Source organism: Bacillus rossius, chromosome 13 (assembly GCF_032445375.1).
Source record: "Bacillus rossius redtenbacheri isolate Brsri chromosome 13, Brsri_v3, whole genome shotgun sequence".
Lineage (NCBI taxonomy): Eukaryota > Metazoa > Arthropoda > Insecta > Phasmatodea > Bacillidae > Bacillus > Bacillus rossius.
Window position 1 is genome coordinate 23945343 of NC_086340.1, and position 27002 is coordinate 23972344.

A 27002-nucleotide genomic window follows, 5' to 3' on the forward strand; every position below is an offset into this window, starting at 1 on the left:
GCCAAGATGACATCGTACCCTGCTCTTATTGGCTGTTGCACCATGCGTCCTAACAAATAAAATATATACACATTTCCCTCTTATTCACATGACCGTCCTATGTGGTGTTGCGAATCAGTAGGTTCGAAAACATGGCGGTCAAATCTTGTCCACACGGCATAGTGTTACTGTTATTTTGTTTCAATTGTGAATCCAATGTTGGAGAAAGGATGTTCACATCATTACCAATTTAAATTTTATGGTAAATAATTTTTTTAATGGAAAAACACATTTTAGTAATTCCCAAATTTCATGTTGTGCAATTTTAAAACTAAGAGTAGAAAATCTCATATGAAAATTTGTAAACATGTAGGTTCAGATGCAATGATTGCACAAGCAACGGCAAATGCATAGAATAGACCACCGATGTTTTACACTGGTGCTACATTCTGATTGTTTGTATGCAGCATACGTATTTACGGTCAATGCTCAACGTGATATACATTGCAACTTCGCAGTTATTGAACTATTATTTTCAAGATAACGTATTTTTTTCCCCAATTGCCTTGTGTTTTTACGAGTGTCTTGCATGTTTAAGTGCATTTGAAGTCTGAATTACCGACATCTTTTTTACTTGCTTTTTAGACTAGATGTTCCTATCTTCTACTTGCCTCAATTTACCTATTAATTTGTGATTCAAGTCTAGGATAGATGTACTTCATTTTTTTTTTATTATTTATTTTAGAAATTTTGTTTGACTACTTCCATTATATCCACAATTTTTCAATCACATTACAAAGATAAATAAAATAAACATTATTATGAGCTAGTTGATTTAAAAATAAATTAAATGTTGCTCAAAAATAATCTGATTTAACATTTTTCTTTTCTTAAAAATATGTAGGACTACTTTTACACACCTCTGTCTAATATATTTTTTTATTTTTCAAAAAAAAAATTGTTTTCATATTCTAAGAATACATGAAAATATTTTGTACTTAAATTACCTAAATGTATATTATTTTCAAAGATTCACCCATTGCTAATGGTTGTTAATTATATGTTAGAATGATCACAGGGAACTGATACCTTCACAACAGAAGTGTGTTTTATAATTATAAGAGCTTGGGTATATTCTGAGGGAAACTGGTGTGAGATTCCATTATGTATATACTACAGTTCCAGAATTTGTGTAGTGTTTTTACTAAAGAACAGCGCAAATAATGCATTTTTGAAAATTTGTGTTGCATTAATAATAGGCAACTTGCACAATTTCAAAACATGCACATCTTGTAGTAGTTTTGCACACATTTATAGCAATTTGTAACTTGTTATATGCAAGATTGTATGTAAATACTACTTGTAGATATTTGTATATAATTGTAAATATGGTCTTTTTTTTTTCCTTTCCATTATTATACTGGCAGCAGTTGGTGACTGTAGAATAATTTGTTTTTAGCTCAGTGAAACTAATGTACACACAAGCATAAATGTATAATGTTGTTTTACATAATGCAAAACAAATTTGTGAGCATTTAGACATGTACGTAGGTCAAAAGCATCTGGTGACATGAAAAATGATGTACTTAATTCCTGCACTGTACCATGTGAAGTTTGTGTGTGGCTCGATGGAGAATTTGGGCGTTGATTATAGCCCCAGCGACTGGAACAGTAAATCAGTAGCAGAACCAAGGAACATGTTAGCTAGCTAAGTTCAGTGTTATTGCCAGTAGTTGAGTAATGAATGTTATCAATAAAACCTAATTTACTGCTGTTAATTTTTTTTTTTACTACAAACCACATTGTTTTTGGCTAAAATGATGTACCATATAAAAGGAAAAGGTTAAAATGAATAGTCTTTGACTGCCATAATTTCAACATAATTATAATTTTTTATTACTTTAGTTATATATCAACTTTCTACAAATTTACACCTTAGGAGTGAAATACTTTCAAATTATGTTGTTTGAAGAGAAAACTTTTAACATTGTGTAGTATATCCTTAAAAAAAACAGAAGCACACATAAATACAAAGAATCTACATACAAATTACAAACCACACACAGAAAAAAAAGGTTGAATATTAAATATTTTGTTTCACTCTACATGAAAGAAAAAAATTTAATTAAAAAAAGGAGGGAAAATAAAGATTGTACTTGAAATTACTAACTAGTTTTGTTCAATTTACTTAAATTAGTTCCAGTATTGTTCTCATCTTTGAGATTCCATTCTTTAAATAATGCTAATCAAACTCCTAACATGGTGTGTGTATAATTTAGATTAAAAAAAAGTTTTCTTGCAAACATTAACACAAGATTTTTAGGTTTTCTAAATGCAAACCTGTATCAGGCTTCTAAATGTAGGACAGTACAATTTTTCTTGCCTCTTTACTTAACCCCAAAAAAAAAATTAATTGCGTACACCAAGGTTTTTATTGGATAGTAAAATTTAAATTGATAGTTTTATTCTTAAAACATAACAAAAAAAGAAGTAAAAATTAACTAAATTATTAATGTGATAACACAATGTGTCCATTTGATTTTTGATATATTTGGTAAAAAAAAAAATAATCACAATTTTAGGTATTTAGAACTTAATTTGATGCATCTCTTAAAATACTGTGATTCTCATTCTAGGTATTGCCATAAAAGAATTGACCAATCAAAAACAATTGGAATAGACAGTCAAACGATGCCAGAATCTGAATCAACTTAAAACATCCATCACCAGAAAAATCCGACAAAAGAACATGCACAACTCTGTATCTCCTCTCTTGCACAAGGCCATCTTCCAAGTTACATACTTTACGAATGCTTTTCTTCACTGATTTGGGACCTGCATTTTAAGAGAGAAAATGCAATTCAGTCAGTATATATGTACAAAAAATTAAAATAAAAACTAAAAGTTTATGATCCATAGATTTATTTATTATGGAATAAAACTAAATATATAACACAGACCAATTCTTGTCCAAAGACACATGTTTTTGTTGAAATTCTTGATTTAAAGTAATAATTTGACAAAGAAATATTAAATGATTTATAATGAAATATCAAAATTTAATAAACTCATTAATTCATTGATGTGTAACCATCTTTTAGCTCTTTGTATACAGCATTTAGTGGGAGTAATTACATGAAAATGGAATGACAGTCGAATGGAAATGTGTAGCAGTATAAATATAAATCCGTATAGTTACTTTAATAAATATTATGGCATATTGGTGTGCAAAATGTAACTTTATGTAGTGAAACTACATTGGAATGTATTTGGTAAAAAGTAATTACAAGTTTTAATATATTTAAAAAAATACAATTACATTGATTACAATGATAATACATATTCTCCTTTTAATCCCCAATAGGCGTGCTAGCACAGCTGTAGAGCATGCACTTGTTAAGAGCTCTCCCTAGTAGCATTAAAGGTTAGCGAACACACTATTTATCACGCTATTTATCAAAACTACGAATTTGAAAATTTTTCACCCACGAGAGGAAACTACAATAATTGTAGACAAGTTTAAATTTTTATTTTTGAGTTTCGAAATATGAAACAAATCATCAAATGTCCAACTTTGAGTCATTTTTGTGCTGTTTGGGAGAATGAAAGAAATAAAGCAAGCAAGCCTATCGACAAAAAGATAATTTTATTCTGAAGAAATTGGTGTAGTAAAAAACTACAGTCATCGCTTTAAATTCAGAGATTTCTTAACCGCCGTTTAGGAGAAAATTTTGGTATATTTCCAACCGTCTCGTGCTGCAGCTTGACGGAGCCAGCCGAGACCCAGGGCGGGTAGAGAGTGGTGGGGGAACACGGGCTGAGAGAGAGAGAGAGAGAGAGAGAGAGACCACGTGTTTGTGCACGTTTGAGTGCAAACTGTCGAACTTGACAGACATTGAGTGACTTGCGAATAAACATTTTTAAGTGCCAGTGATTAGACATTTTGAAGTACAATTATGCATTAGTAATGTAACTGTTAGTAATTAATAAAACTTAATTAGGCTATCCCTTATGAACCCAGTTCTCCCCACATTCATTCATAATTATATGTTTTAAAATGTTTCAGGTCAATATTTTAGTAATCCCATAGAAATATAACTTATGAGTGCAGTAACTGTATAGTATTAACTGTTTAGTATATTTGTCAGTATTTTGGTAACATTCCTTGTCAAAAATCAAGTTCCTTAGCTGGGGTTTAAGATCTTTACATGTCTTTTTCACGTTCAATGGTACTGTTTCTGAAAGTTTAAAATTTCTGGTTGTTTCGTGCTACTATCTGCACCTGATAGTGGCAAGCAACGTTCACCATTCAGGCAGAAAATTCTGGTGGGGGGGTGCAAGCAGCAAGTAATCGATTCGCATCCAGAAATTCTGTTACTTGAAAAGCAAATATTTTATCAGTATATTTATGATGCTCTGCATTATTTTAAAGAATTCTACATTTCTTTTGTGTCAAAGTTTCATATTATATAAATTTTATTTGCAACATGAACATCATGAGAACACCACAAAAATTAGTTCATTACCGAGGTTAGTTGTTTAACATCATTGGCAAGTGCTGTAAGTGTGCCCCCTGCCAGCCTTCAAGCTCAATCATAAATGCAATGTTGATTAAATGATATTTCCATTACAACTATTTAAAAAAAAAAATTCTGTGAACTTAAATCAATAAATCTCTTACATTTTGTGTTTTCTAATACAGGTAAAAAGTCAAGCAAAGGTTCATAACTAGAATCCTTGAAAGATGCAAATAACATTTAATAAGTATCAGGTGATATAATTTGTAAACAATAAAAAGAGCTAAAATTTAATTTACCCAAAAAGCCTTTAAATTATAGTAACAATGATTTGTGTTACCAAGCCATCATTAAGTAAGTATTAATTTTAAGAGCTGCAACAACCTGAATGAAGCATAACAAAGGAAAAATTGCAGGGGGGGAAAGAGTCACTTGGAGAGGTATTTCAAAACGTTCGGGTAAAGTAGTGAATAAGCACAGCCTTGTTGGGATACAACCATAACTTAACTAGCAGACAGTATTCCATAACGTGTCCAAACCGAGTCCCAGTAAGAAAACCAATCGGCAACTATTTTTATAAACTATGCCCTGCGCAAGGCTAAAAAACTGAATGCAGTCTAGCAGATGTTTAGCAACCATCGATAAAATTGTTAGGGCAAAAATACTAGAGATAGCAGCACCATCGCACAAAAATAGAACAGCTTTTCTAACTTTCTCAAGTATTTTTTAAGTTACGATTATATCTTATGACAACTGAAGTGTTCACAATGTATTTCAGGAGAGTTCTGCCATCATTAAGTGTCATTTCGCACACCAAAACACTGGTACGTCCCCCAGTAATCACAAAAGTGACTATATACGAGTTATGGCGCCAGATGTGAATCCGCCATCTGGAAAAAATCAATGAAAAAGTTTGATCTGCGCATGCGCGGAATTTGGACAACAAATTTGCAATGGATAGGTGACCAAAATTCGTTTCCCTAAAAATAAGGGACTGGCCGTGTCCTATCGTGCACTAGCAATACGGTTAGGGTGCAGGTGTAGCATATTCAACACCAAAACCCTTATTTTTGTCTCTTGGAATACCAGCCTTAAAGAAGGGAACTCCACACAGAGTATTTGTGCGATAAATGGGTAGAGGAAAGAGCAGAGGTGTTGGTTTTTTTTTCTCAGGAGAGGAGATATCCTGAGACTTATATTTATAAATCATCTTCCCATTACCTCAGGACAAGTCCTTCCGACAGTTCTTATCGCCTGTGACTACTGCGATAGTGACCTGAAGCCGAGTGATGCGAAGAGCTGCTCTGTTGGTGCGATGGAGACCTGCGCCAAAGGAAACACTTAATCACTCGCAAACTGTACGGGACACGAGAGAGCGTGTCTCGGCCCCCCTCTGGCATTATCAATCTGAACGAATTAGGGCGCAAAAGTCTCTTCGACATCACGGTCAGCAGGGACTGAGAGGGGGGTAATGATGTGAAAATAGGCCACTGAATGAACGCATGGGTGAAGGAAACAGGAGTAACCGTAGAAAATTTACAGACTCACTGCAACACCCACTACTTTTCCCTATTTCCAAAATTCTGGGTTTAACCCCTGATGGGAATCGAACCCGGATCACGTAAGTGAATGGTAGGCCTGTGCGAATACTGTACTCAGCAAGGCTGTATCACAGTTATTTTATAAAATACTGGATTGAAGTGAAAAAATGTGGTGGAGTCCAATGTGACAGCAGTGAAACGTGCTTATTAGTTATTAGGTATAGATAGAGAGAAATAATTAGTATTTTTTTATCGAACAAGGAGATAATAATTGAGAATCGTAAGTATAAGGGTGTGATCTCAAATGAAAAAATGCCTTTTTTCACGCCCTGTACTCTAGCATCTGTTCACTGGTACTTTTTGGCACCTCTTTTGGCAGTTTATTCCCACATTGCCTTTCATAATACCTCTTATCTGCTTCTGCCTTTCTTTTTTTTTTTAGGCATGATGTTAATCACAATCTCTAACTGAATAAAATAAAAATAAAAATCTCCAATCGAACATAAATTACAATTATAAAGTCTACCTCACAAGTCTATACGTCCTTCCGACATTTAAAATCAGTGTTCACCACTAAAAATAATGACACAAGCTAACTCTTTTCCACACAAACAAATAAATTGAATACACTTTAAATAAAATTTAAAAAAATATGTTAGCATTCGTCGTTGGCCGTTTCGAAAACTGAGGAGTAGACAAACTCAAGCAGTATCAAGAGAATTCTGTAGCATAAAGCATGCTATGCTACATACGTATCCCCCCCCCCCCCCCACCCCCATGTGGTCAATCCCACTGGACCCCTAGTGCATACTTTGGAGTAGCATCGCCGCTGATGCACTATTCTTCTCTACCGGTTGCCCCACCAAGTACCTAACTATTCCCCTCATGCGATCAGAATTCTTGTAACGCTAATTGTAGCTCCATCAGCAAAGAAGTTTCACTTCAAAAAAAATTTAATGTTTGAATTAATTAAGTGATCAATTGGGCCCTATATATATACTACTCCATTCAATAGAAATCATAAACTACACATAGTATTAATTCTGAGAATTCATAAAAACCAACCTCAGGGCTACATTTGATTTTTTTTAAATTAGCCAACTCTATTTGAGTGAAAAAAAAAACCCACAAAATCTAAATGAGCAAATGTTAGGCTTGCATGTTTAAAAGCTTCGCAAATAAAGCTTGGCTTCACATCAGACGTGAAGCTTTGCATCACAACCAAAGATTCGTATAAAACGAATAGTAAACTTCCTGGCAAAGTCAAATTGAAGATTAAAAAGCGCTTCGATTGATTCAACTAGTCACAGCTTCGCACAGGCCTAGTGAACGGCGAGTGATATGACAGTGTTTACCATGACAATGAGGTCGTTAGAGACGGTAGCCCACAACGAAAAATAAGAGATGTTGTAACAAATCATAACCAGGAGCTCTGTAAACGTTTCTCTGGTGTGATTTTGGGATGAAAGTAGATTACTGAAATTAGGATAGGATGCTCTGGGATTCAAACCCAGGGCCTTCGGAAAGCGAGCCCAGTGTCTTAACACTGTGCATCCTGCTCTGGCCATATGATGTCACAACACAAACTCATCTTTGGATTAAGAAAGATAATGCTTCCACATAAACAATATCAGCCATTGCTACATATTGCAATATTTTACTGGTTTCACGGCAAACAGTAGTAATAAACAAATTATTTAAAAATGTATTTATTACAAATAGCATGTGAAATTTTTTTTATATTAAACCTTTTGTTAGAGCTTTCTTTGACTGGGAATAGAAGCATGACAATGCACTTAAAACAGAAATAAGTTATGCTAGTTTTAGCAGTTTTAAATCTAAGGAAATAAATTAAAATAATGAACAGTATAAAATTAACCATTATAAAAAAAACTACTAGCTATATATATTGTTCCATGTAAATTGAAATTTTTTGTATATAATATTGAATAGGTTATTTTTAACTGGTGTGAGAATACTGTAAGTTTTAGAACACATACTTTGTTAAAATAAAATGGAATATTCTGGGAACTGTTAAACAATATCTTCTCCTTTTTGAACCAAAATTCTTTGAAACTGTAGCAACAAAGCAAAAAGTGCTTCAAGCACCACAATATAACGCAGTGAGAAAATAAAGCAACATGGAAACCAAACAATAAAAGCAAAAAATGCCAAAATTTACGAAGGAGCGGAAGGGATCCAAAAGTCCAAAAATTAAAACAATACAATGAAAGTTAAAATTTTCATACAACCATGCAGATGAAAGAAGTTCACAGCTTAAGTTTATGAAAATGAATCAAGTTAATATTATGTAATAACATGTTCAAGTAGAAACCCTTTTTTTTTTATACACTCCCAGATTTTTACTGAAGTCTCGTGCAATATTTATGAAGTTTCTAGATTCTCTTTTTTTTAAATTTTTCTTGCCTTTCACGGCAATCCTTTGCAACGGGTTGAAGAAAAAAAAGGGGTTCCACCGTGCCCTCGCTAAGAACTGATAAAGACTTGACATGTGACATACCTACCACACACCGCCTCGCTACGAGGCCCATACCACTTTTACCGTCATCACCAGCAAGGGCTGCGCGGGCGGGCGGCCCAACACAAGCACATCACCTCTACCATTACCACACACACACCCTGAAGTGAACCAAGCAACATTCCGTTAGCTGTGCGGCCGCGTCGCCCCGCCTGGCCCCCCCTCTCGGGGCGGGGGCGGGGCACGTCACAACATCACATCAACATCATGCACTGTGCACTCAATGACACTTCTGCTTACGCCTCTGTCCCGCTCAACACGTCGCTGTTTCACTTTCTGGTCGTGACTGTTCACTAAGAGGGATTACCCCTGTCCATTTTGCCATTTATAATATTTTGATAACGCTTGCAATAAAACTTAAGTGCTAAAATTTTTGGTTTGACATGGCGTAGGACTTAGCTTTGGCTACTTGTTGAAATCAACACTTATGAGCTGGTGTGATTATCATGACAGTTGCAGTCGCCCGCGTGAAAAAATTTGTTTCCTCGCGGCGCTTACAGACTAAAGCCTGTTAGTGAATATGTGTTTGCAACAAGGTATAGAAAGTACCTGGGAAATATGATTTATGCCTTCACAGGCCAAAAATTAGGATAAATAATTAAAAAATAGGCTTATAGCAAAAAAAGATGGAAAGATCCAAGATGGCAGGGCCTATGCCTCCTTAAGGGCTTTTTCGATTTTATACCATTAATTTATTCCGTTAGTTGTCTTGCATTTCCCGCCTGAAATGTTTTCCTACCTATAACATATTTTTATTTTTAAATCTCAACATTTTCCCTATAATGACAACATATTTATATTCTGTGTATAATGTTTGAATAATGATAGATTTCCTGCATGTAAAGGTTCTTTGAAAAATTCAATAAGTGCAAAACAAATTTTTCTAAACCTAACTATTCCGACACTTATCCCATCTGTGACGTATAACACTTTAAAACCGTTTACTTTGCACTTAACGCACGTTTCTGTTTACAATCACATTGTTCCAAAAGAATTATACGCGAAAACAAAATGGAAGTGCGCCAGACCAATAACGCTACATGTTAGCACTTGCTAATGCTATGTATTCGACACATCTGAGGTACATACGTTCACAACATACGTTAACAGTTACGTGTCTGTTGGCACCATCTTCTTGGAAAACAAAATAACATATCCTTCCATTCCTTGCCATTCTGGTCTGTTTTCAGATGTATATACTTAGTTCAACAATATTTTAGTTTGCCAACTATTCCGCAATGATACAAAAATAAATTGTTTTCTATTGCTGACAGAGATTAATTAATTTCATTCATAGATAGGAATCCACAAAAAAAAAAAAAGTTCAAGAAGCGAAGGAAAAGGACATAGGCATTTTCATTCTAAAGAGACAATTTTCCAGAAATTTGGACGGAGAAAGAATCTGAAAAAAAATTTTTGGGTTGGTTTAAACAAATTTGAGTATTGACAGTACCCATCAATGGTTTTCACGTGAAATAGCTTGATGGGGCCATCTCTAAATAGGTTTGAACACAGAAAAGTACTAATTTGATATTCTTGCTTATAATGTTTTCTTGGTTATACAGATTTTTTTTCCTTTCGCCCCATTGAAAACATACAAACCAGAGAAAAATGCAGTTAGGGTCCATGCTGCAGATTTTTCTACAAAATGTTGGGATAAATTCATAAGTGTTCCGTATTTTATCAATGTTTTCTGTATTGCCTCCCGACAACGCTTGCACATTATCCGTAGACGTTTGGAATGCCGCTGGCTGCTGTATGCTGCCATAGCTCTTGCATTCGTACGACACTGGACTTTATAGGCTTTTTGGATTCCTTTCGATGCGAGCTTTCCTCTGACTTGAGTTTTCAATAGTTCCGAGCATATTTACGAGTCATATGAAACAACTTTAATTATTTACCGATTTAAACTTGTGTTCTGAAAAACACTTTTATGGCCTCACTTTGGGTCCTAGCAGTGCTCCGCACTGTATTCACAATGAAATCTGAATCAATGTCCTGGCTAAACGCACTTCCATGCTGCACAAATTCATAACTTTACACAAAGCTAATTCGTAACAATCATGTGTATGCACCTACACTGGTATGATGATGTCACAGGCAAAACAAGTACTGCGTGAAGAACATGTACAGACATGATCTATCCATAGTGGCTAAACCATTGTTGATGCATTATTAATCTCGTAGTTATTACAGATTCAAATCTGAATGTATTTTTGTCACACAAGAAAGTTTAACAGACTATCACTGTAACGAACAAACAGATGTTTTCACTTCAAAAGAGTTCTACTGCATCTTATATTTGAGCTGTATAAGGTCACGAAACTGATCATAATTATATAATTTATGTGACTTTTTAGAGCAACTACGATTATTTGGTAAATATTCATTGATAAAATTTGAGACAAAATTAAAATGGATGAGAGCTATCAGAACAAATTTGCAGGAAAAGCCCTCCGTGAATAGTTACAACTAGAAAATGGAATAACCGAACATGATGGGTGAGACAGAGCCATAAAGACATCACAAGTAATTTTATTTAATTTAAAAACGAGCCTTCAATGATTCTGAATAGGCTCACAACAATTTAAACACTGTCATTAAAACTCTGACTAAAATTAAATTAATTATGGGACTATTACTGCGAACACATGGCAGATACATTCATAACTGTAAACACAGAGAAAAAAAATTAACCTTTTATGCAAACACTAAAATATGACAGGTACATACAGAAAAAAAAAACAAAAAAAAAAAACAACTTTTGTTGTTTTATAGCTATACAGACTGCTCTAAACCATTGTGTCAAACTTTTAGAGGTGTGATTTTCAGTCATAGGTACCCAGTGTCAGGAAATAAATGCAAGGAGATCTCTTGTTAAGACACTGGTGCATCCAGTAATAAAAAACATTTGTTTAGCGCTATAACTCAAACTCTATGCAGAGTTTAGAAATTTTATTTCATACTCTGCAGCTCTGCAATAAGAAATAAATTAAATATAACATTTTGCATACTTCTCTTCTTGTTATTACATTTTATTACAGAGTCCAAAAACACATAAAAGTAGAACAAAATTAATATAATTATTTAAGGAGTTGGCATAAAAAAGTTGACATAAAGATTCAAATACTACTGATTCATAAATGCAGTTACTGCCTTGTCTAGTTTCACGTGCAACCAATTTACACTGATTTTCAGATATCAAGTAAAATAATGTACCTATAACCTGAAAAATTCAGCTTTGGAAAAAATTTTTACATGTTGAAAACTTTATTTCCTGGGCTACATCACTAGGACAGAATTAGGCCACAGCCTGTAGAAATGAATCATGCCAGCATTTGTTACGCCTAAGACGTACTACAAAAACAATGCACCTGTTAATTTGTTAACTTTATTTTAGAATGTATATTTTCATCATGCAAATCTAACATTTATATACGTACCTACTTTATATGTATTTAGATGTATCACTGATACTAGAACTTGAGTTTAGCAGAAGTGGTGTCTTGAAATTGCACAGTCAATAAGCACTCGTCAATGGTTGGAAAACAAATTACTTTTACTAACTCATACTCCTAAGGAAAAAAAACATATTTAATCGGCGCTGTTTCCTGGAATGAATAAAGGCGTTACTTCGAGTTGCGGTTATTTTTTCTGACTTAACTCCTTTCACAGAATTCTCTGTGTGGTCTATGCATTTGCCCTTTGATATCAGATGATTTTGGCTTTTTTTTGTGCGTTTGCGTATTCATCTTTTTTTTGTCCGATACTGAGGTTTGTCTATGTCGTACAGTGTAACAATCAATGGCATATGTCCAAAAAATATTTTTAATCAATCTCCTACATTGCAAGAATCTTTGAATAAACATGCCAACGTCCAATATTTCAACAGCGTGTCCAGATCAAATATGTAAGGAGGCATCGCCAGAAATCTGTAATAGTTGTTCATCACTATGGACCCCTACAAGTTACGACACAATGACCCAGGCACAGCTGCTATCGAAATTAATTTATATCAGTTTCATAACTTCACAAGTTTGAAAGAAATATTATTTCAGGAAATTTTCTAAATTAAAATGTATTTTAAAGTTGTGTACTAAGAGACAGGAGAATAGTAATTAATTTTGCAACTGAATCAACTCATAGAAGATCTGTTATAGAATAGAGATGTAATTAAGTAGGACATTTTTATGGTTATTGCAATATGTAAAAATTTGAATTACAGCATTTCTATGATAATGATAACATAAAATACGTACTTCCTGGCAGCAAACTTTGGCTACAACTCCTAACATATATCTTTGTACTACAAATGTGATGAGTTTAGAATGTCTACTATTTTGTAAACTCATGCCAATAAAGATAAGCTTAACAGTGTCTATGTCAAGAGTTCTTTCACAAAGAATTACTTCACTAAATTATTTTTTGCATAAGTTGTGAGCAATACACATAAATGTATTTTTACAGTACAATCAAATAAATTATTATAAGCAAATGTAAACATATATTAATGTTTATGAAATATTTTAATAATTAAAACATATAATTTATTTTTAACAGCACAAAATGAAATCAAGAAAACTATTTACTGCAATTGTCTGTTACGACTATTACGTATACAGAAAAACCAACTTCTATTGTATTGCAATGTGTAAGTATTAACAAAAAAAAAATGAAAAGTGAATAGAAGGTACTCAATAGACATATCATACTGAGTTACATCAATGTTACTACAAACCTAAGTGAAAGAAGATACTGGCTTGTGTATGTCTGAATAAAATGAATGTAACAAGTTTTTAAATATTAAAATTTTGTAAATCATAAAGAAAGAAACTGGAAAAATTTTCCATGAAACTGTATATTTTTTTCAAATTTTATATAACAAATAATAATGGCTAGGGGGAGCAATTCTCAACCAAATTTCTGTGTTAACATCCATTTGGTTTAGGTTGCAAGCAGTGAAGAAGTGAAGATTGGCGTTATCCTTCGTAAATAACTACTGCTTACATGAACAATACAATCTTTACTACAGGGAGTGAACATTGTTACCTATGCAGATAGTCCCACAGTTTAGTACCTTTAGTACTACATACAGCAAGGAAAATGCTTACATTATGAAGTGAGGCTACACTGACAAGAATAAACTTTTGTACATCAAAAAATGCTAAAACAATTAAGTAATCAGCCTAATTATTTTCACCTCCAATCTAATATTATTTTTTTATAATCTTAAGACCTGTGTGAATATAAATTCTTATACTTTGAATCGAATACGAATATCAAATCCAAATACATAGTAACAATTACTTAAAATGGGAATCACACCTAATTTATTTTCACTTTCACACAACAATTACATAAGAAAGGAAATTATAAATATGTACAGTAACGCCTTCACGGACATAAGAAAAATGATGACTAAAGTAAAAGGTTGGTTGGGTTAAGTCAGCTAATACTTAAAATCATTAATTTCTTGAAATAAATTAAAGATAACAAAACCCAACAAACATTTCACTTCAATTATTATTTGCTTTACTTCCCTGAAGCCGCTACTCTACATGTTGAGCCAGGAAATTTTTGTGAACCACAAAATACTGCGAAATCCAAACAAAAAAAAATTACGAAGTAGGGACTAAATAAACATTTAAAATCCTAGTTAATCACTTAATTTTGTTATTAATGGCAGCCGGATAAAAAACATTTTAGAACATCAATTAAAGTTAATGTTTCTGATTATGCAGTAGTCCCGTTAAAACATTTAACCTGCGTATTTATGTCATACAAATTAATTAACCTCAACAGCGAACGTTGATTATATTACATTGTTATTTAAATGTTAATATTCAAAGTCAAATTGAATATGTATACTAAACTATTTGTATTCGAAAATTTGAATGTTCACAGAGGCATAATAATCTCCAAATTACATATTACTATACTGTACATACAATAACATTTCGTGAACACGCCAAGTGAAAATTTACTGTATACACAATTTCATTCGTCCCTTACATTATGTCAAGCAAGGTATTCATGTATTTATAACGCAGATCAGTTAACTTGTGAAAAGTACAGGACATTGGTAATGAATTTTATTTCTTTTCTTTTAAAAGCCAAGAAATACACAATCTGGAAAAAAATTTTTTGAACTTAATTGTTCTAGCACCTTACTACTAGGCCTGTGCGATGCTTCAACTAAGCGAATCAAACGACGCTCTCTTTACGAACTGATTCGACTTCACCAGGAAATTTGCTATAAGTTTTATTTTGAAGCTTCGGTTGAGATGCAAAGCTTTGTGCCTGATGTGACGCTTCACATTTGTTGCAAAGCTTTAACACATTGGAAGCATAAGATTCGCTCATGAAACTATTTTTTTTGTATATATATTTTGTCCGAATAAAGTTAGTTACTTAAAAATATTAAACGTTGGCACTCTGTTTGCGTTTATGACTCCTCAATATAAATTTATTTTTTTAAATTTTTATTGAATGAATAGGACCCAATTGGTAAACCACTTAATCAGTTGAAATATTACAGATATTTTTACTTCAATCCTGTATTTTATCAAATAAATGTAATAGAGCTTTGCCAAGAACAATATTCACAATATACGTCATTTGACTTCGTAAAAATTTTAAACATTCCATTTGATATTCGCTTTGCATCAAAAAAACAAGAATTCGCACAGGCCTACTTCCTAATTTATGAAGTTTCTCCTATAGAATTAGTATAATTATTTCTCATTTCCATTTAAAGACATCATTTAAATGAATTTTTTTCTATTCAAACAAAGAAAACGAAGGTAATTCAGGTGCAGACGAACGTGGTCTCACCTGGACGGAGGTCGTTTGTAGCCGTACTTGGAATCGAGGCAGTCCCGGGAGAAGTGACCCCTCTCCCCGCACTGGTAGCAGCGCATGTTGGGGTCGTAGCCCTTCCTGCCCCGCCCCCGGGTCCTGGGGCGGGCCACTGTCACGCGGATGCGGCTGCCGCACAGCGTCCTGCAGCCACGAGTTCCAGTCAGGGCGGCCACACAACACACACATCTGCAGGGAAATTTCCCTCCACTTTTCCACGACCAAAACTACAAATCTCCCTGACAAATTTTTAAAAATAATTATTTATCTATTTTGCAGAAATAAAGGCAATCCAGTCTTCGTAATTCCTAGCTACAGCATATAGCTGTACTGGTTCAAACAGAATATTTTATCCACACAACACACAAATCTGCAGGGAAATTTCCTCGACTTTTCCACGACCAAAATTACAAATAAATCTCCCTGACGAATTTTTAAAAATAATTTATCTATTTTGCAGAAATAAAGGCAATCCAGTCTTCGTAATTCCTATAGCATATAGCTATACTGGTTCAGACAGAATCTTTTATACACCAGTATACAGAGTGTATGTTTATGCACTAAAACGCCATCTGGAGAAAAAAAAAAGTTTTAAAAGTCTGGACGATGGCAACCAGAGCATGACATTTTCCTCTTTAAATTACTATCATTGAAGAATTTCCATAACTTTTACAGGTTTTAAAGTAAATTCCCTGACACTCCCGGACATATTTCAACTTCCCTGACTTTCCAAAAATGTGTCCAATTGTCATTACAACATCGTAACCACAACAAAATACTGATTTCAAGTTAATGAACATTGCAGATACACATTACAAATCTATAAAGTTGCAGGAAATCAGAAGAAAAAAAAATACAAAAATTGAATAAACAATTTTTTTAGTATTCAATTTTAGCTTCCATATATACGAGGCATGTCCGGAAAGTAAGTAGGTACCGTTCAGTCATTAATAAAAGTGAACTCATGAAAAGAAGGTTTTATTGAAAGTTTTAGTTTACTACATATCTACATCACATTTTCACATAGTCGCCATTCGGTTCCAAGCACTTTTAACAACGCTCTGCCAGATTATTTAACCCCTCTGCATTGAAGTTTGCCACCTGGAAATTAAACCAGTTGACAATCGTAATTTTGTACATTTTGCTGTAATTGTTGACTCATGTTTCATTAACTCAAACAAAATTAAGCCCTTTTTCATCCCAAAAAATGGTAGCCATCATTTTTCGACTCAAGTACAGAGATTGCTTAAAAGTTTTCCGGAGATGTATACTAAACGCCTGTACGTAGGCTACAGTGTGTATTCAAAGTCCATTGATGCCTATGGCCGAGCTGTCCATTTCATTCCCCTACATTCCATTACCATTAATTATACATATTGTCCACTAATAACTGGTGAATCAATTTCAGATTGTTTCCAGAACCTTCTTCATAAATTTATCTTACAACTTCTTTATCACAGGGTAATTTTTACATACACAATAATTACAATAAAAAAAAATCAAATATAAAGAGACCTACTACTCATAGGAACATGCTGGTTTTTATAATCGATAGCTGAAATCTTTTCAGAGATAATTTCCACATGACTTAACTGACCAGAGTTAATGTGTGACCATAAACTTAAGTGAGGTGTCAAAAAACAAAAACCAAGTCAGCAAAATGTTACGGGGGAAATTAGAGTTTCTTGACTTCCAACACTGTCATAGTTTATTTTGCGACTTAATCATGACTCCTGTGGCAAGTACACTCGCACAATCAAAAACTAAGAAGTTTTTAAGGACCCTTTACTTCATCGCCTCCACCACTATAATGAGGCAGAAAACTATTTGTAATACCACAAAAGTACCTCAAGAAAATAGCAAATGTTAAATAGTTAATGCACAAAAGATAATTTTGTTGGTTGGTTCAATTGTTACAGATAAGTCCATATCCAACCCAAGCACAGTGCCTATCTGAAATTTTTAGCCTAACATTTAATTTGATCACCAATTACATTTACTTTTTTTAAGTTCAAAGTGAGACAGCAAAACATATATTTAATACCAAGTTGAGATACATAACATGAAATAAGAATTCAAAATGACTTTTATCTATATAAAAAAAAAATCTAATTGCGTGGCCCGAAACTCGTCAATTGTACTGTGCATGTGCAAAGCATCGTTTGCTGCCAAGCCAGAAACAAAATAATATTAAAATAGCTGCATTTATCCATTAGGTACCTACTTGAAAGCTTTCATTCTTTTTAAGGAGCTTTTAAGGAGTCTCGGTGAAATTTAAGGATGTTAAGGAGGGGCGTACCAACCGTGCATTCTGGCTAACTTACTTCTTAGTGAATTTTGTGATCTGTGGAAACCCTGTCGCATAACTTCAAGCACAAACAGTGACACGTAGCTAAGGTGACTGGCGCCACCAGCCCCAGAATTGAAAATTGGCACCCCCTCTTGGTTTATAAGAGGGGAAGGGGGGGGGGGGTTCGGTAACGCGAAACCGTTGCTTTGTCCCCCCCCCCCCCCCCTGCTCCATCGTCCCTGGCAGGGGCCATCCCTGCCACCCGCCTGCTACGCCACTGAGCACAAAGGGAGCTTGTTTCACACTCACATGCCGTCTGTAGCTCTGATCGCATCGCTGGCGTCCTGCTTGTCGTTGTACACGATGAAGGCAAAGCAGGGCGGGGACTTGGCCACCCACACCTCCCTCACCCGGCCGTACTTCCCGAACACGTGCTGCAGCTCGTTCTTCGACACTCCCATGCCTGACAACACACATTTCAACACAATGGAAAAAATTTTAAAGCAGTAATTACTAATTTACTAATGGGAAGAATTTTAAACTCAGATGTAAAAAAATATCGGCCACAGGTCGCGGCTGGGGCGTTAACATCACTAACACCATATTTATATATACAGGAGAACCTTGATTATCTGTAACCCGATTAAACGGCCATTTGGTCAACTAGGTTATCAATTAAAAATTTAAAAAACTTTTTTTTTGGGGGGGGGGGGGGGGGGGGAGGGGAACCAAGCCCACAAAGTGTAATTTATTAAGGAAAGGGGACAAGAAAGGAATAAAACTGTGTCTTTTACGTTATTACAAATAATTTAATTCATATACATTTTTTAAAAATTAAAAATTAGTGTCAGTAATACTTGTACATTTTTGTATTTGCATAAATTAATTACGAAATGTTGCTGTATTGTACAACCTAAATAAATTTGAATTCCAGGGTGTCTACCAGATCTAGTAAATGAAATTCCCTGATTTTTCCAGGTTTTCCAGGTCTAAAACTTAATTTTTCCAGGTTTTCTTTAACACAATTACGACATTCCACGAAAATGAAAAAACTGCATAACAGTGCTTTGACGGGTTTCAAAGTATTTCAATTCACTTAAATTAGTAAAAAAATTACCTTCTTCCAGACGTGGGCAAAGTGACTCAATTGATGGCAAATAAAACACGCTGCTACAAATATTTCACAAACTTACTTTTGCGTCTATTGAACTTGCTTCAGAACGAGCCAAATCCAACACTCGAGCCTTCTTCAACTGCAATGCCTTGATCTCCTCTTCAACTCTTCTTTTTTCTGCCTTCATCTTGTCTGTAGCTTCCTTTTATTTTTTGTTGTGTTTGCAGGGCTTACTTATGCCTACAACTAGCATTTCTTACATACTGTAACATGGACTTGGTGATATCAACATGCTCTACACCTCCAGAACGTTGAACAAATTCGTATATCTGTCTTTGTGCGATCAGTATTTCTTCCTGCAAGTTTTCAGTCAGCAGATTAGAATTCACTGAAAATCCTCTTTCCAATGATGCATTTCCATGGGAAAGTACCAACATCATCCTCACAAACTTTAGAAGGCCTGTTTTGGCAGCTACTGTATGTGCCTTAAGAATGAGCATCCACAAGTGATCAAGGCGCCCGTCTTCTCGAGAAAAAGACGAGAACAGTGCTTCAGAATCTTGCGTGGAACATACCAACTCATATGATCGCTCAATGTTATCAGCTTCTTGTCCTGATAGCCACCTGTTTTGAAGACAACATTCTAAACTGTACTTCACACGCTGTTTCCTCACACCCGAATTTAAAGCCACAGACGGACATAAGCAGGAAATTCCCTTGGTAAGTTTGTACTTCAGGGGACTCTTGTCTTGAAGTTTTTTTTACCATAACCTTTAGACAAGTCCTAACATCATTTTTCAATAACAGGACAGACTTTTCTGGTACTTTATCTTTCTTGATGGCATGACGTACTGCATAACCCAACTTGATATTGTTAGCAGTCAACAGATTTTCCTGGTTATCTACATCCAATCGAGATACATTGCGTTTCTCCCTAAAGCTCTTCAGTACCTCTGGTTTCAAAAACTTTCCTGCCAAAGCTAATAAAATGTCTACCAGTGAATCAAAGAGAAAAGGTGCCATGGGTGCTTCATTTTGGAACATTGTGAGAAACAATTCCAGCTCGGATGCCAAAGAGTGGAAGAATGTCAATTTTACATCTAGAAGATTATCTTCAAGAGCACTTTTCACTACACTGAAAGAGACAGATGAAATAGAAACTTCACTAACAAATTTCTTTAGGTGGGGTAACGTTTTCATGGCACGCTCAGCAACTGCAGTATTCCATCTAATTGCACAACATTTCTTGGAAAAAAACTCTGATCCAGTTATTCTAATGTAATCTGCCCTCCTTGCAGGTACATGCTTAAACAAACAGTAACTGTGCCTCAAAAAAACTAACAACGTCCCATTGTGTAGCAGAAATTCCAGTTTTGAAAGCACCATGGACCGTATGAAGCCCACAGCTACCAATTTCTAGCAACGATGGCGAATCTTCACCAAAAGTGTCTGTGATAAGTATTTCCAAAGCTAACACAAATGCCCAGTTTATGTTGGGGGCATCCATAGATAATTAAAATTAAATGTACCTGTAGGTATAATCAGAACGTGGGAAGCACATGCTGCAGCACGTCACGTCAGCAGGATAACAGACCAGCTTGAACCAGTTTGTATCACATGATTTGACGCCACTTCTGAATCCGATGGAAAATAAAAAATGGACGTGGGAACTGTTCGTTATTTGCCATTCAAATATAAAAATGGGAGGGGATACACTTGATGCTACGTCAATGCAAGCTGATCAATAAACAAAAAAGTATTGCCAACTACAACCTACCAAACAAAAATTCCCTGATTTTTCCAGGGTCGGTAAAATAACACTGATTTTGAATATCCGTGATTTTTGCTTATCCATGCTGACCCCCCCCCCCCCCCCCCCCCCCCCCAACACTGGTTAATCTCGGTTCTACTGTATATGCTTATATTTCTGACTACTTTTAACATTTGCGGCAGTTGGGAGCATGCACTCGGGGCGGGGAAGCTGGCAGGAGTGGGCAACCACTCTGACGTACCAACCTAGCTAAAGCATACAATCTGAGTTGCCTGTCTTTTCTGCTGTCAGGGTTTTTCCTACTAGTGTTTTTTTTACTATTATTATTATTATTATTGCTGATTATTAATATTCTAATTTATGTCTTTAAATTTTATTTTCTTATATTACTGTGTGTATGTGCCATGTTTCTGTTGTACTAATCGTTTTTTTCATTTTGGCCACTGTAAGTATCTGGTATGCTTGTTTTCGTGTGTTGGCCAACTGTGGTACTGACGAGGGGTAGTGTCCAGGTACTTGCAGTGACCATTTTTGTTTTTGGTTTTTGTTTTATTTTTGTATTGTCCTTTATTTTCTGTTTTGTACCTGTCTATATGTGTTGTGCCCACCATTAAAGCCCTACGCTGTTGGTGGGCATGTTGTATAAATTAAAAAACGTAAAATAAAAAAATATATTTATCTATGCAAGCCATAAGATGAAAAGTAGTTTGCAAGCACAGACACCAATGAAGCACAGCAGTCAGCACATAACTTCAAGTAGACAGGTAGACACCAAGCAATTGAAGCAATTCCCCACTTTTATTACTAAGGAAAATTCGTGGAGTTTGGAACTGTCAGGAGACGGCAGACTGTGACGTAGTTAAATTCACAGTTTTTACCTCACTTTCGCCATATAGTTCCGCCCAAAACATTGAGGCAATAGCAAGTGACCAAGTCTGATGATGGTTAGTAAGTACGGATTAGAATCTCTGTTATTAAACACTGTTACGTTCATAAAAAAAAGGCTTTTTAAAACATTTTCCACAACGAAAAATCTACACTTCTGCCAATGGTTTTGGCAGAGTATGAGCTGATACTACATAGCCTGTATTCAAATTGGAAGATTCTGTTTACTAATGGTCAAATGACTTGCGTTTGTGTAGAAAAATTATTACGTATTTTGTAATTATGCAAATTTTATATATATATATATATATATATATATAAATTGACAAAATTGACAAAGGGAAAACATTATGTATCTGCCAGGTTAGTGTAAACTTTTAAAATAAAATAAAATGTTTGTGTCAAAATACAAAAAAAATTATTTCAGGTCAGTGGAAATTTTTTCTTTCGTGTTGAACTTACGATCATAATTCATTGATGGACCACAGGTTTTTGTTACAATCAGGATCTTTTGAAGCACTAAAGTAAACGAGCAAGCATCATGCACCATAGGATCAATGTATACAGGATCATGCCATCAGGATCAGGGGGATAAACTTGGATACGTGAGAGAGCTATTTTTGTGGTGACTTGACTTTTTGGAGCATGGTATCAGAAGTGCGGGCACAGCATCGGAAGCTGCGGGAACAAGCCACAGCCCTGACCTCGTCCCCAGTACTGAGCTACGGGTCAGCGTTCCGAACCTAGGTCGGCCACGTGGACTCGAGCATCGTCCTCCTCCTCCTCCTCGGAGCCCGGGCTGTAGCTGCGACTGCTGCTGCTGCGACTCCTGCTGCGACTGGGGCTCCTGCTGCGACTGGGGCTCGCCTCTTCCTCGTACCTCCGCCTGGACATCATGCCGCCTGGCATGCGCTGCACACAAGGCCCGGCGGGTCGCAGGACGCTGAACCACTCGTGAAACAGATGGGACGGCACCACAACATCAGTTCTCAACACCGTGGACTGTCTTTGATCCAGCTCGATCAGGAAAACGACAACGCCGGATTAGCGATTTGCCAGATTATCGCAGGTAAATGAAGTTTTAACAGGAATGCCAAATGTGAAAATGTGAGTGTGAGAGTTAGAGAGAGAGAGTGAGAGAGAGAGAGAGAGAGAGAGTTAGAGAGAGAGAGAGAGTTAGAGAGAGAGTTAGAGAGTTAGAGAGTTAGAGAGAGAGAGTTAGAGAGAGAGAGTTAGAGAGAGAGAGTTAGAGAGAGAGAGTTAGAGAGAGAGAGTTAGAGAGAGAGAGAGAGAGAGAGAAAAGCATTAGCCATCTGAAATGATCCGAGAGCTGGGGTAGGGAGCGTTACAGTGGAAGAGTAGGGTAGAGCGCTAGGAAACAGGTTGGATGGCAGTAGTGTACAGAGGGAGAATAGTTCATGAGTGGAAGATATAGAAGGGTGTGAAGGAGAACCGAAAGGAAGAAGAAATGTTTCCTGGTGAGGACAGGGCAAGAGTGGAATGGGCCCGATGAGCACATTGTCCGATTTTCGTGCAATGCAATTGGCACACTTAATTTGCGTCAAAGCCCACATTGGCTGAAGCTAAACGCAAGGCAATGAATGTACTGCTTGGGAGCAAATGGAGATGAGTGGCCGCAAAGAAAGGCAGAGAGAGAGCAGGATGAGGAAATTCACGTCTGCTAGCAGTGCATTGTGCATGTCAAAACAATTTTTAAATGTTTCCTAGTGAAAAATCTTTAACATTGCAATTTAAATCTGAAATGAGATGCTTGTATTAATTTACTGCAAAAATTGCAAAACAAAAAATAACTTTATATCTTTTCTGTGCCTTCTAACATAGAACATGAAATGTGTAGAGGCACAAGCATTTGTTACCAACATAATATTATTTACTTTTCCAACTTCCCCGACTATCACATAATACTCCTCATTCTTATTAACACTACATGACATTTTTTGTATTATTAGTGTTGGAGAGGGATGGGCTTTTAAGGAATATTTACCAATTCTTTAGTAATTTTAAAATTTTGAAAATCAGTGCCTCCCAATTGGGTGATGTTTTTGTGACGTTCCTTGTTGGGGAAGGATCAACTATAACACAAATTTCAGAAATGATCATTTCATAACCATTAATGCCAATACATTACGGCTGGGGCTAAGACAGTTTTACACCCTGATTTTTTTTTTCTTTTCAAGTGAATAATGAAGAAGTATAATTTAAAATGGAAAACAAAATAAAGGTGTAAAGTATTGACCTTTTTGAAAACAGTCTCGGCTACACTATATTCTAAGGATCTCTGGAGAACCACTGGATCAAGTTGCAGCTAGTATAGATACAACAGTAGAGCAGGTGATGATGACAATCATGTAAAACTATTTAAGCTACGCTATTTAAGCGCAACATAAGTTGACATCAATATATTTACATTACAGGATTGGAAAATTACAGCAAGTATATTTGTTATCTCTCTTGATACCTATTGAGACTATTTACATTGTGCAACAATCCAGACTACTACCATCCCCACTTGTTAAATAATTTAATTAACAAGTTATTATGGAGTCTCATGTTCAGTACTTTGGTTAGGTTTTCTGATATCATTTAAATTACAGCTTTTTATTTTTTTAAGAAGTATTCGTATGTTTGCCATATGTTTCATAATCATAATTTTCCTGGTTTTCATGCTTTTTAAGTTACTCTGACCATTCACTTGCTTTATGGTGAATAAGCCCCAAGGCATTATTTTTTACCTGTTTTTGTTTATTTGCATAGCTAAGTTTTTAAGTGTATTCACATTTTTAAGAATTCCTTGTGTTTGCTTTATTCATAAATGAGCGGGTTGACGTAATTGTCCTCTGTAGTTTGGTTCTTCCCATGATTCTTTGTCTGAAGGGGCAGGTGCCATAGTTTGCCTGGTGTGTAATAGTTAGGTTAGAGAGAGAAAGAAAGTTCGGTAGCCATGAGAAAGCTGTTGCCATGCACAAGTATTGGATGGTATCTTTTTACAAGTTGAATTATCACTATTTTGTATGGATACAAAGAAGGAGTGAAATGAAATCTACAATTTAATTGATAAATTTACTTTTATTTGCACTCATTAATTCAAATATGTTTATTACTTTAACGAAGAGATTATTTTAACTATAACTTTTATACATGTTTGCTATTTTACTTCTTCCAATCTGTGTTATTCTGTTAAGGATAGGATGATGATAGGAAAAGTGGGAAACGAATGGGAGTATTTCAAGTTTAATGTGCCTCGAAAAAGTCAAATCGATGGTTGTTCCAATCGACCTCGCAATTTTTTTCTTGTTGTAATCTGTGTCGAAAAAGCCTCGTTACAGGGCTTAAGAAATTTGTATACTGCTATGTTTTTGTGAGGGATGTGCTGTGATTGGTTGAAGAGGTTGGGCACCTGCTAGTTCCTTCTGGCGGTGCGCAGATGCACGTAGCCTCGGTAGTCATTGTCTGAACGAGGTACCGGTAGGTTGCGTGTCGGGCGGTGGCTCACAAATAATACATTTATGTGAGTTTATAGAGAATTTTGCTTTTTTGGTGAGGTTAATACCTAATATAATCAACCTTTTCTCACTTTTTGAAACTTTCAACTAAAATTTTTGACCAGTCGCAGGTATTTAGCCCACAACAAGACTCAAGTGAAATTAATCTTTGTTTAGAGGACGTAGTCCTTTGGCCTGTACCATGAGTTCGAGTGCAACCATGGGATTTAACTTCAAACTATCTTTTAACATCCATCCCTCTTAACCTGCGAACAGTCGCCTTTTTTTTTTTTTTTTTTTTCAAATAGCGACGAGGTTACCTACGTATGACTTGTTTGTAAATTCTATGTTCTCGTGGTCTGGAAATGGTGTAATGACTTGTGAATATTCATAACATGCTAATAAAAAACAGTTAATATCGGTTTGTGTCCGATAGACATTATTTCAGTAAACAAATCATTGACAATAACATTTCTTTGGAACTAACATAATAATTTTTCAGTGTCCAATTTATTTCTGCAAGTGTTAATGAAATATGCATAGCCACTTCAGACCAATTTTGAGCTAGCCCGGGAGATCTGGAGTGCAACAAATGTTAATAAAATACCATACACTAATGCTTTACAAATCAATTAAATGTAATAACCAAATTGCTCTCTGGTTTAAAAAAAAAAAAAATATTTGGGAAGTCTTTGATTTCTTTGGCATCAGCCGCTAATTTGGAAAAATAATATCCATTATTTTTATTCCTAAAAGTGTAGGTTTTTACACATCTCTACGTTTGTAACTTAGGTGACAAGTTGGTTAGGTTTAGTCAACAACATTTTAAATGCTGTAAAATTGTGAAAAAGTATGAATTCTCACAAAGTTATGTTTTTTTTTCTAACTGAATTCTGTAAATTTCAGTAGTGGTGAAAAACCTTGAATAAATGAAAATTGTGAGGATTAGCAAATTAAAAACGAGTAAATATTTATGTAAAATAATTGATATCACATTAATTTAAATATTATTGTGATTCTATTATAATTTAAATATTTTCTCATTTTTAATGTTTTCGCCCCACAATTTCTCTGTACTTCATTTCCTTTTCCATTAACAAGTAGGCTTATAGTATTTCAGAATCCAGTGTGAATTAAAAAAAGTTTCTTCGCAGGGCAGTTGAGCTACAGTTTTATAAAAAAAAAAAAGCCCCCCTGTTCAAGAATTAAAAACAAAGATCAAGCGAAGAAACAATGTAAATCAAGCAAAATCTGCAAATCCCAATACCTGCAAAATCGTGTAATTTTTACATGTAAAATTGTTTGGGCATTCAAACAAATATCTGCTCTAGAAATACCTACCTAGTTTTCAAAACCAATTAAGACTTTACTGCCTGTGACAAAATTTGCCACCTACTCGGATATCCCTTACGAGTAGGCGTCAATACATCAAACAACTTTTTACACAAGGAAAGTGCAATTTAAAATCATATTAAACAATTATTTTAAACACTTCTGTGTGAATTTGAATACAACACCAATATTTATATTTACAAATTCCAAATTCACCATGGAATGTATGAACACATGAATGAATACAACCAACGATCCAGAGATATCAACAGACCACTTATCGCTCTGCTTTGGGCGCCATTTCCTGCTGTCGACAATAACCTGACGAACTACAAACAAGTTGCGAGAGAAAGATAGCTTTTTGACAGCTAGGTGGGCAAAACAAAGTTTTAACAGCATTAGTTCTTATGGAAGAAAGCTGTAGTTGCTTAAAAATCCCTTCAAAATGTAGTTTTTTTTGCAATGTTACATTTTTTTTTTTTTAAATAATACATAAAAATTGAAGGAATATGAAATAATGTTAAATACAGTTTTATTGTAGTGTGACTTGTAAATACACTGTTTAATCCACTCGAAAATTAGCTAAGCCATGTTGGACTCAAAATTTGTGACCAAATTGTAGATTTAGAACCAATTTCACCACACTGTCGCTAAACATTATTATCTAAATAAG

The 27002-nt window shown here is 35.1% G+C and overlaps 1 protein-coding gene across 6 annotated transcripts; it reads right to left on the reverse strand.

The window, feature by feature from the left end:
* Positions 1–706: 706 nt before the first annotated feature.
* Positions 707–26703, reverse strand: LOC134538380 (serine/arginine-rich splicing factor 7-like). Of its 6 annotated transcripts, none has more exons than XM_063379656.1 (6): positions 26604–26703; positions 22238–22406; positions 18034–18187; positions 15411–15578; positions 5718–5819; positions 707–2814 (listed from the first exon to the last, which is right to left on the reverse strand). In XM_063379656.1, the coding sequence occupies exons 2-5, from the start codon at positions 22401–22403 to the stop codon at positions 5744–5746; spliced, it is 564 nt and encodes a 187-aa protein (XP_063235726.1). In that variant the 5' UTR covers positions 22404–22406; positions 26604–26703; the 3' UTR covers positions 707–2814; positions 5718–5743. The 6 variants fall into 6 exon arrangements, 5 of the variants coding, with proteins under 5 accessions (XP_063235726.1, XP_063235729.1, XP_063235727.1 ...); XM_063379659.1 differs by having other exon boundaries at positions 26339–26621; XM_063379657.1 differs by lacking the exon at positions 26604–26703 and adding an exon at positions 26339–26580 and having other exon boundaries at positions 22238–22445.
* Positions 26704–27002: the final 299 nt, after the last annotated feature.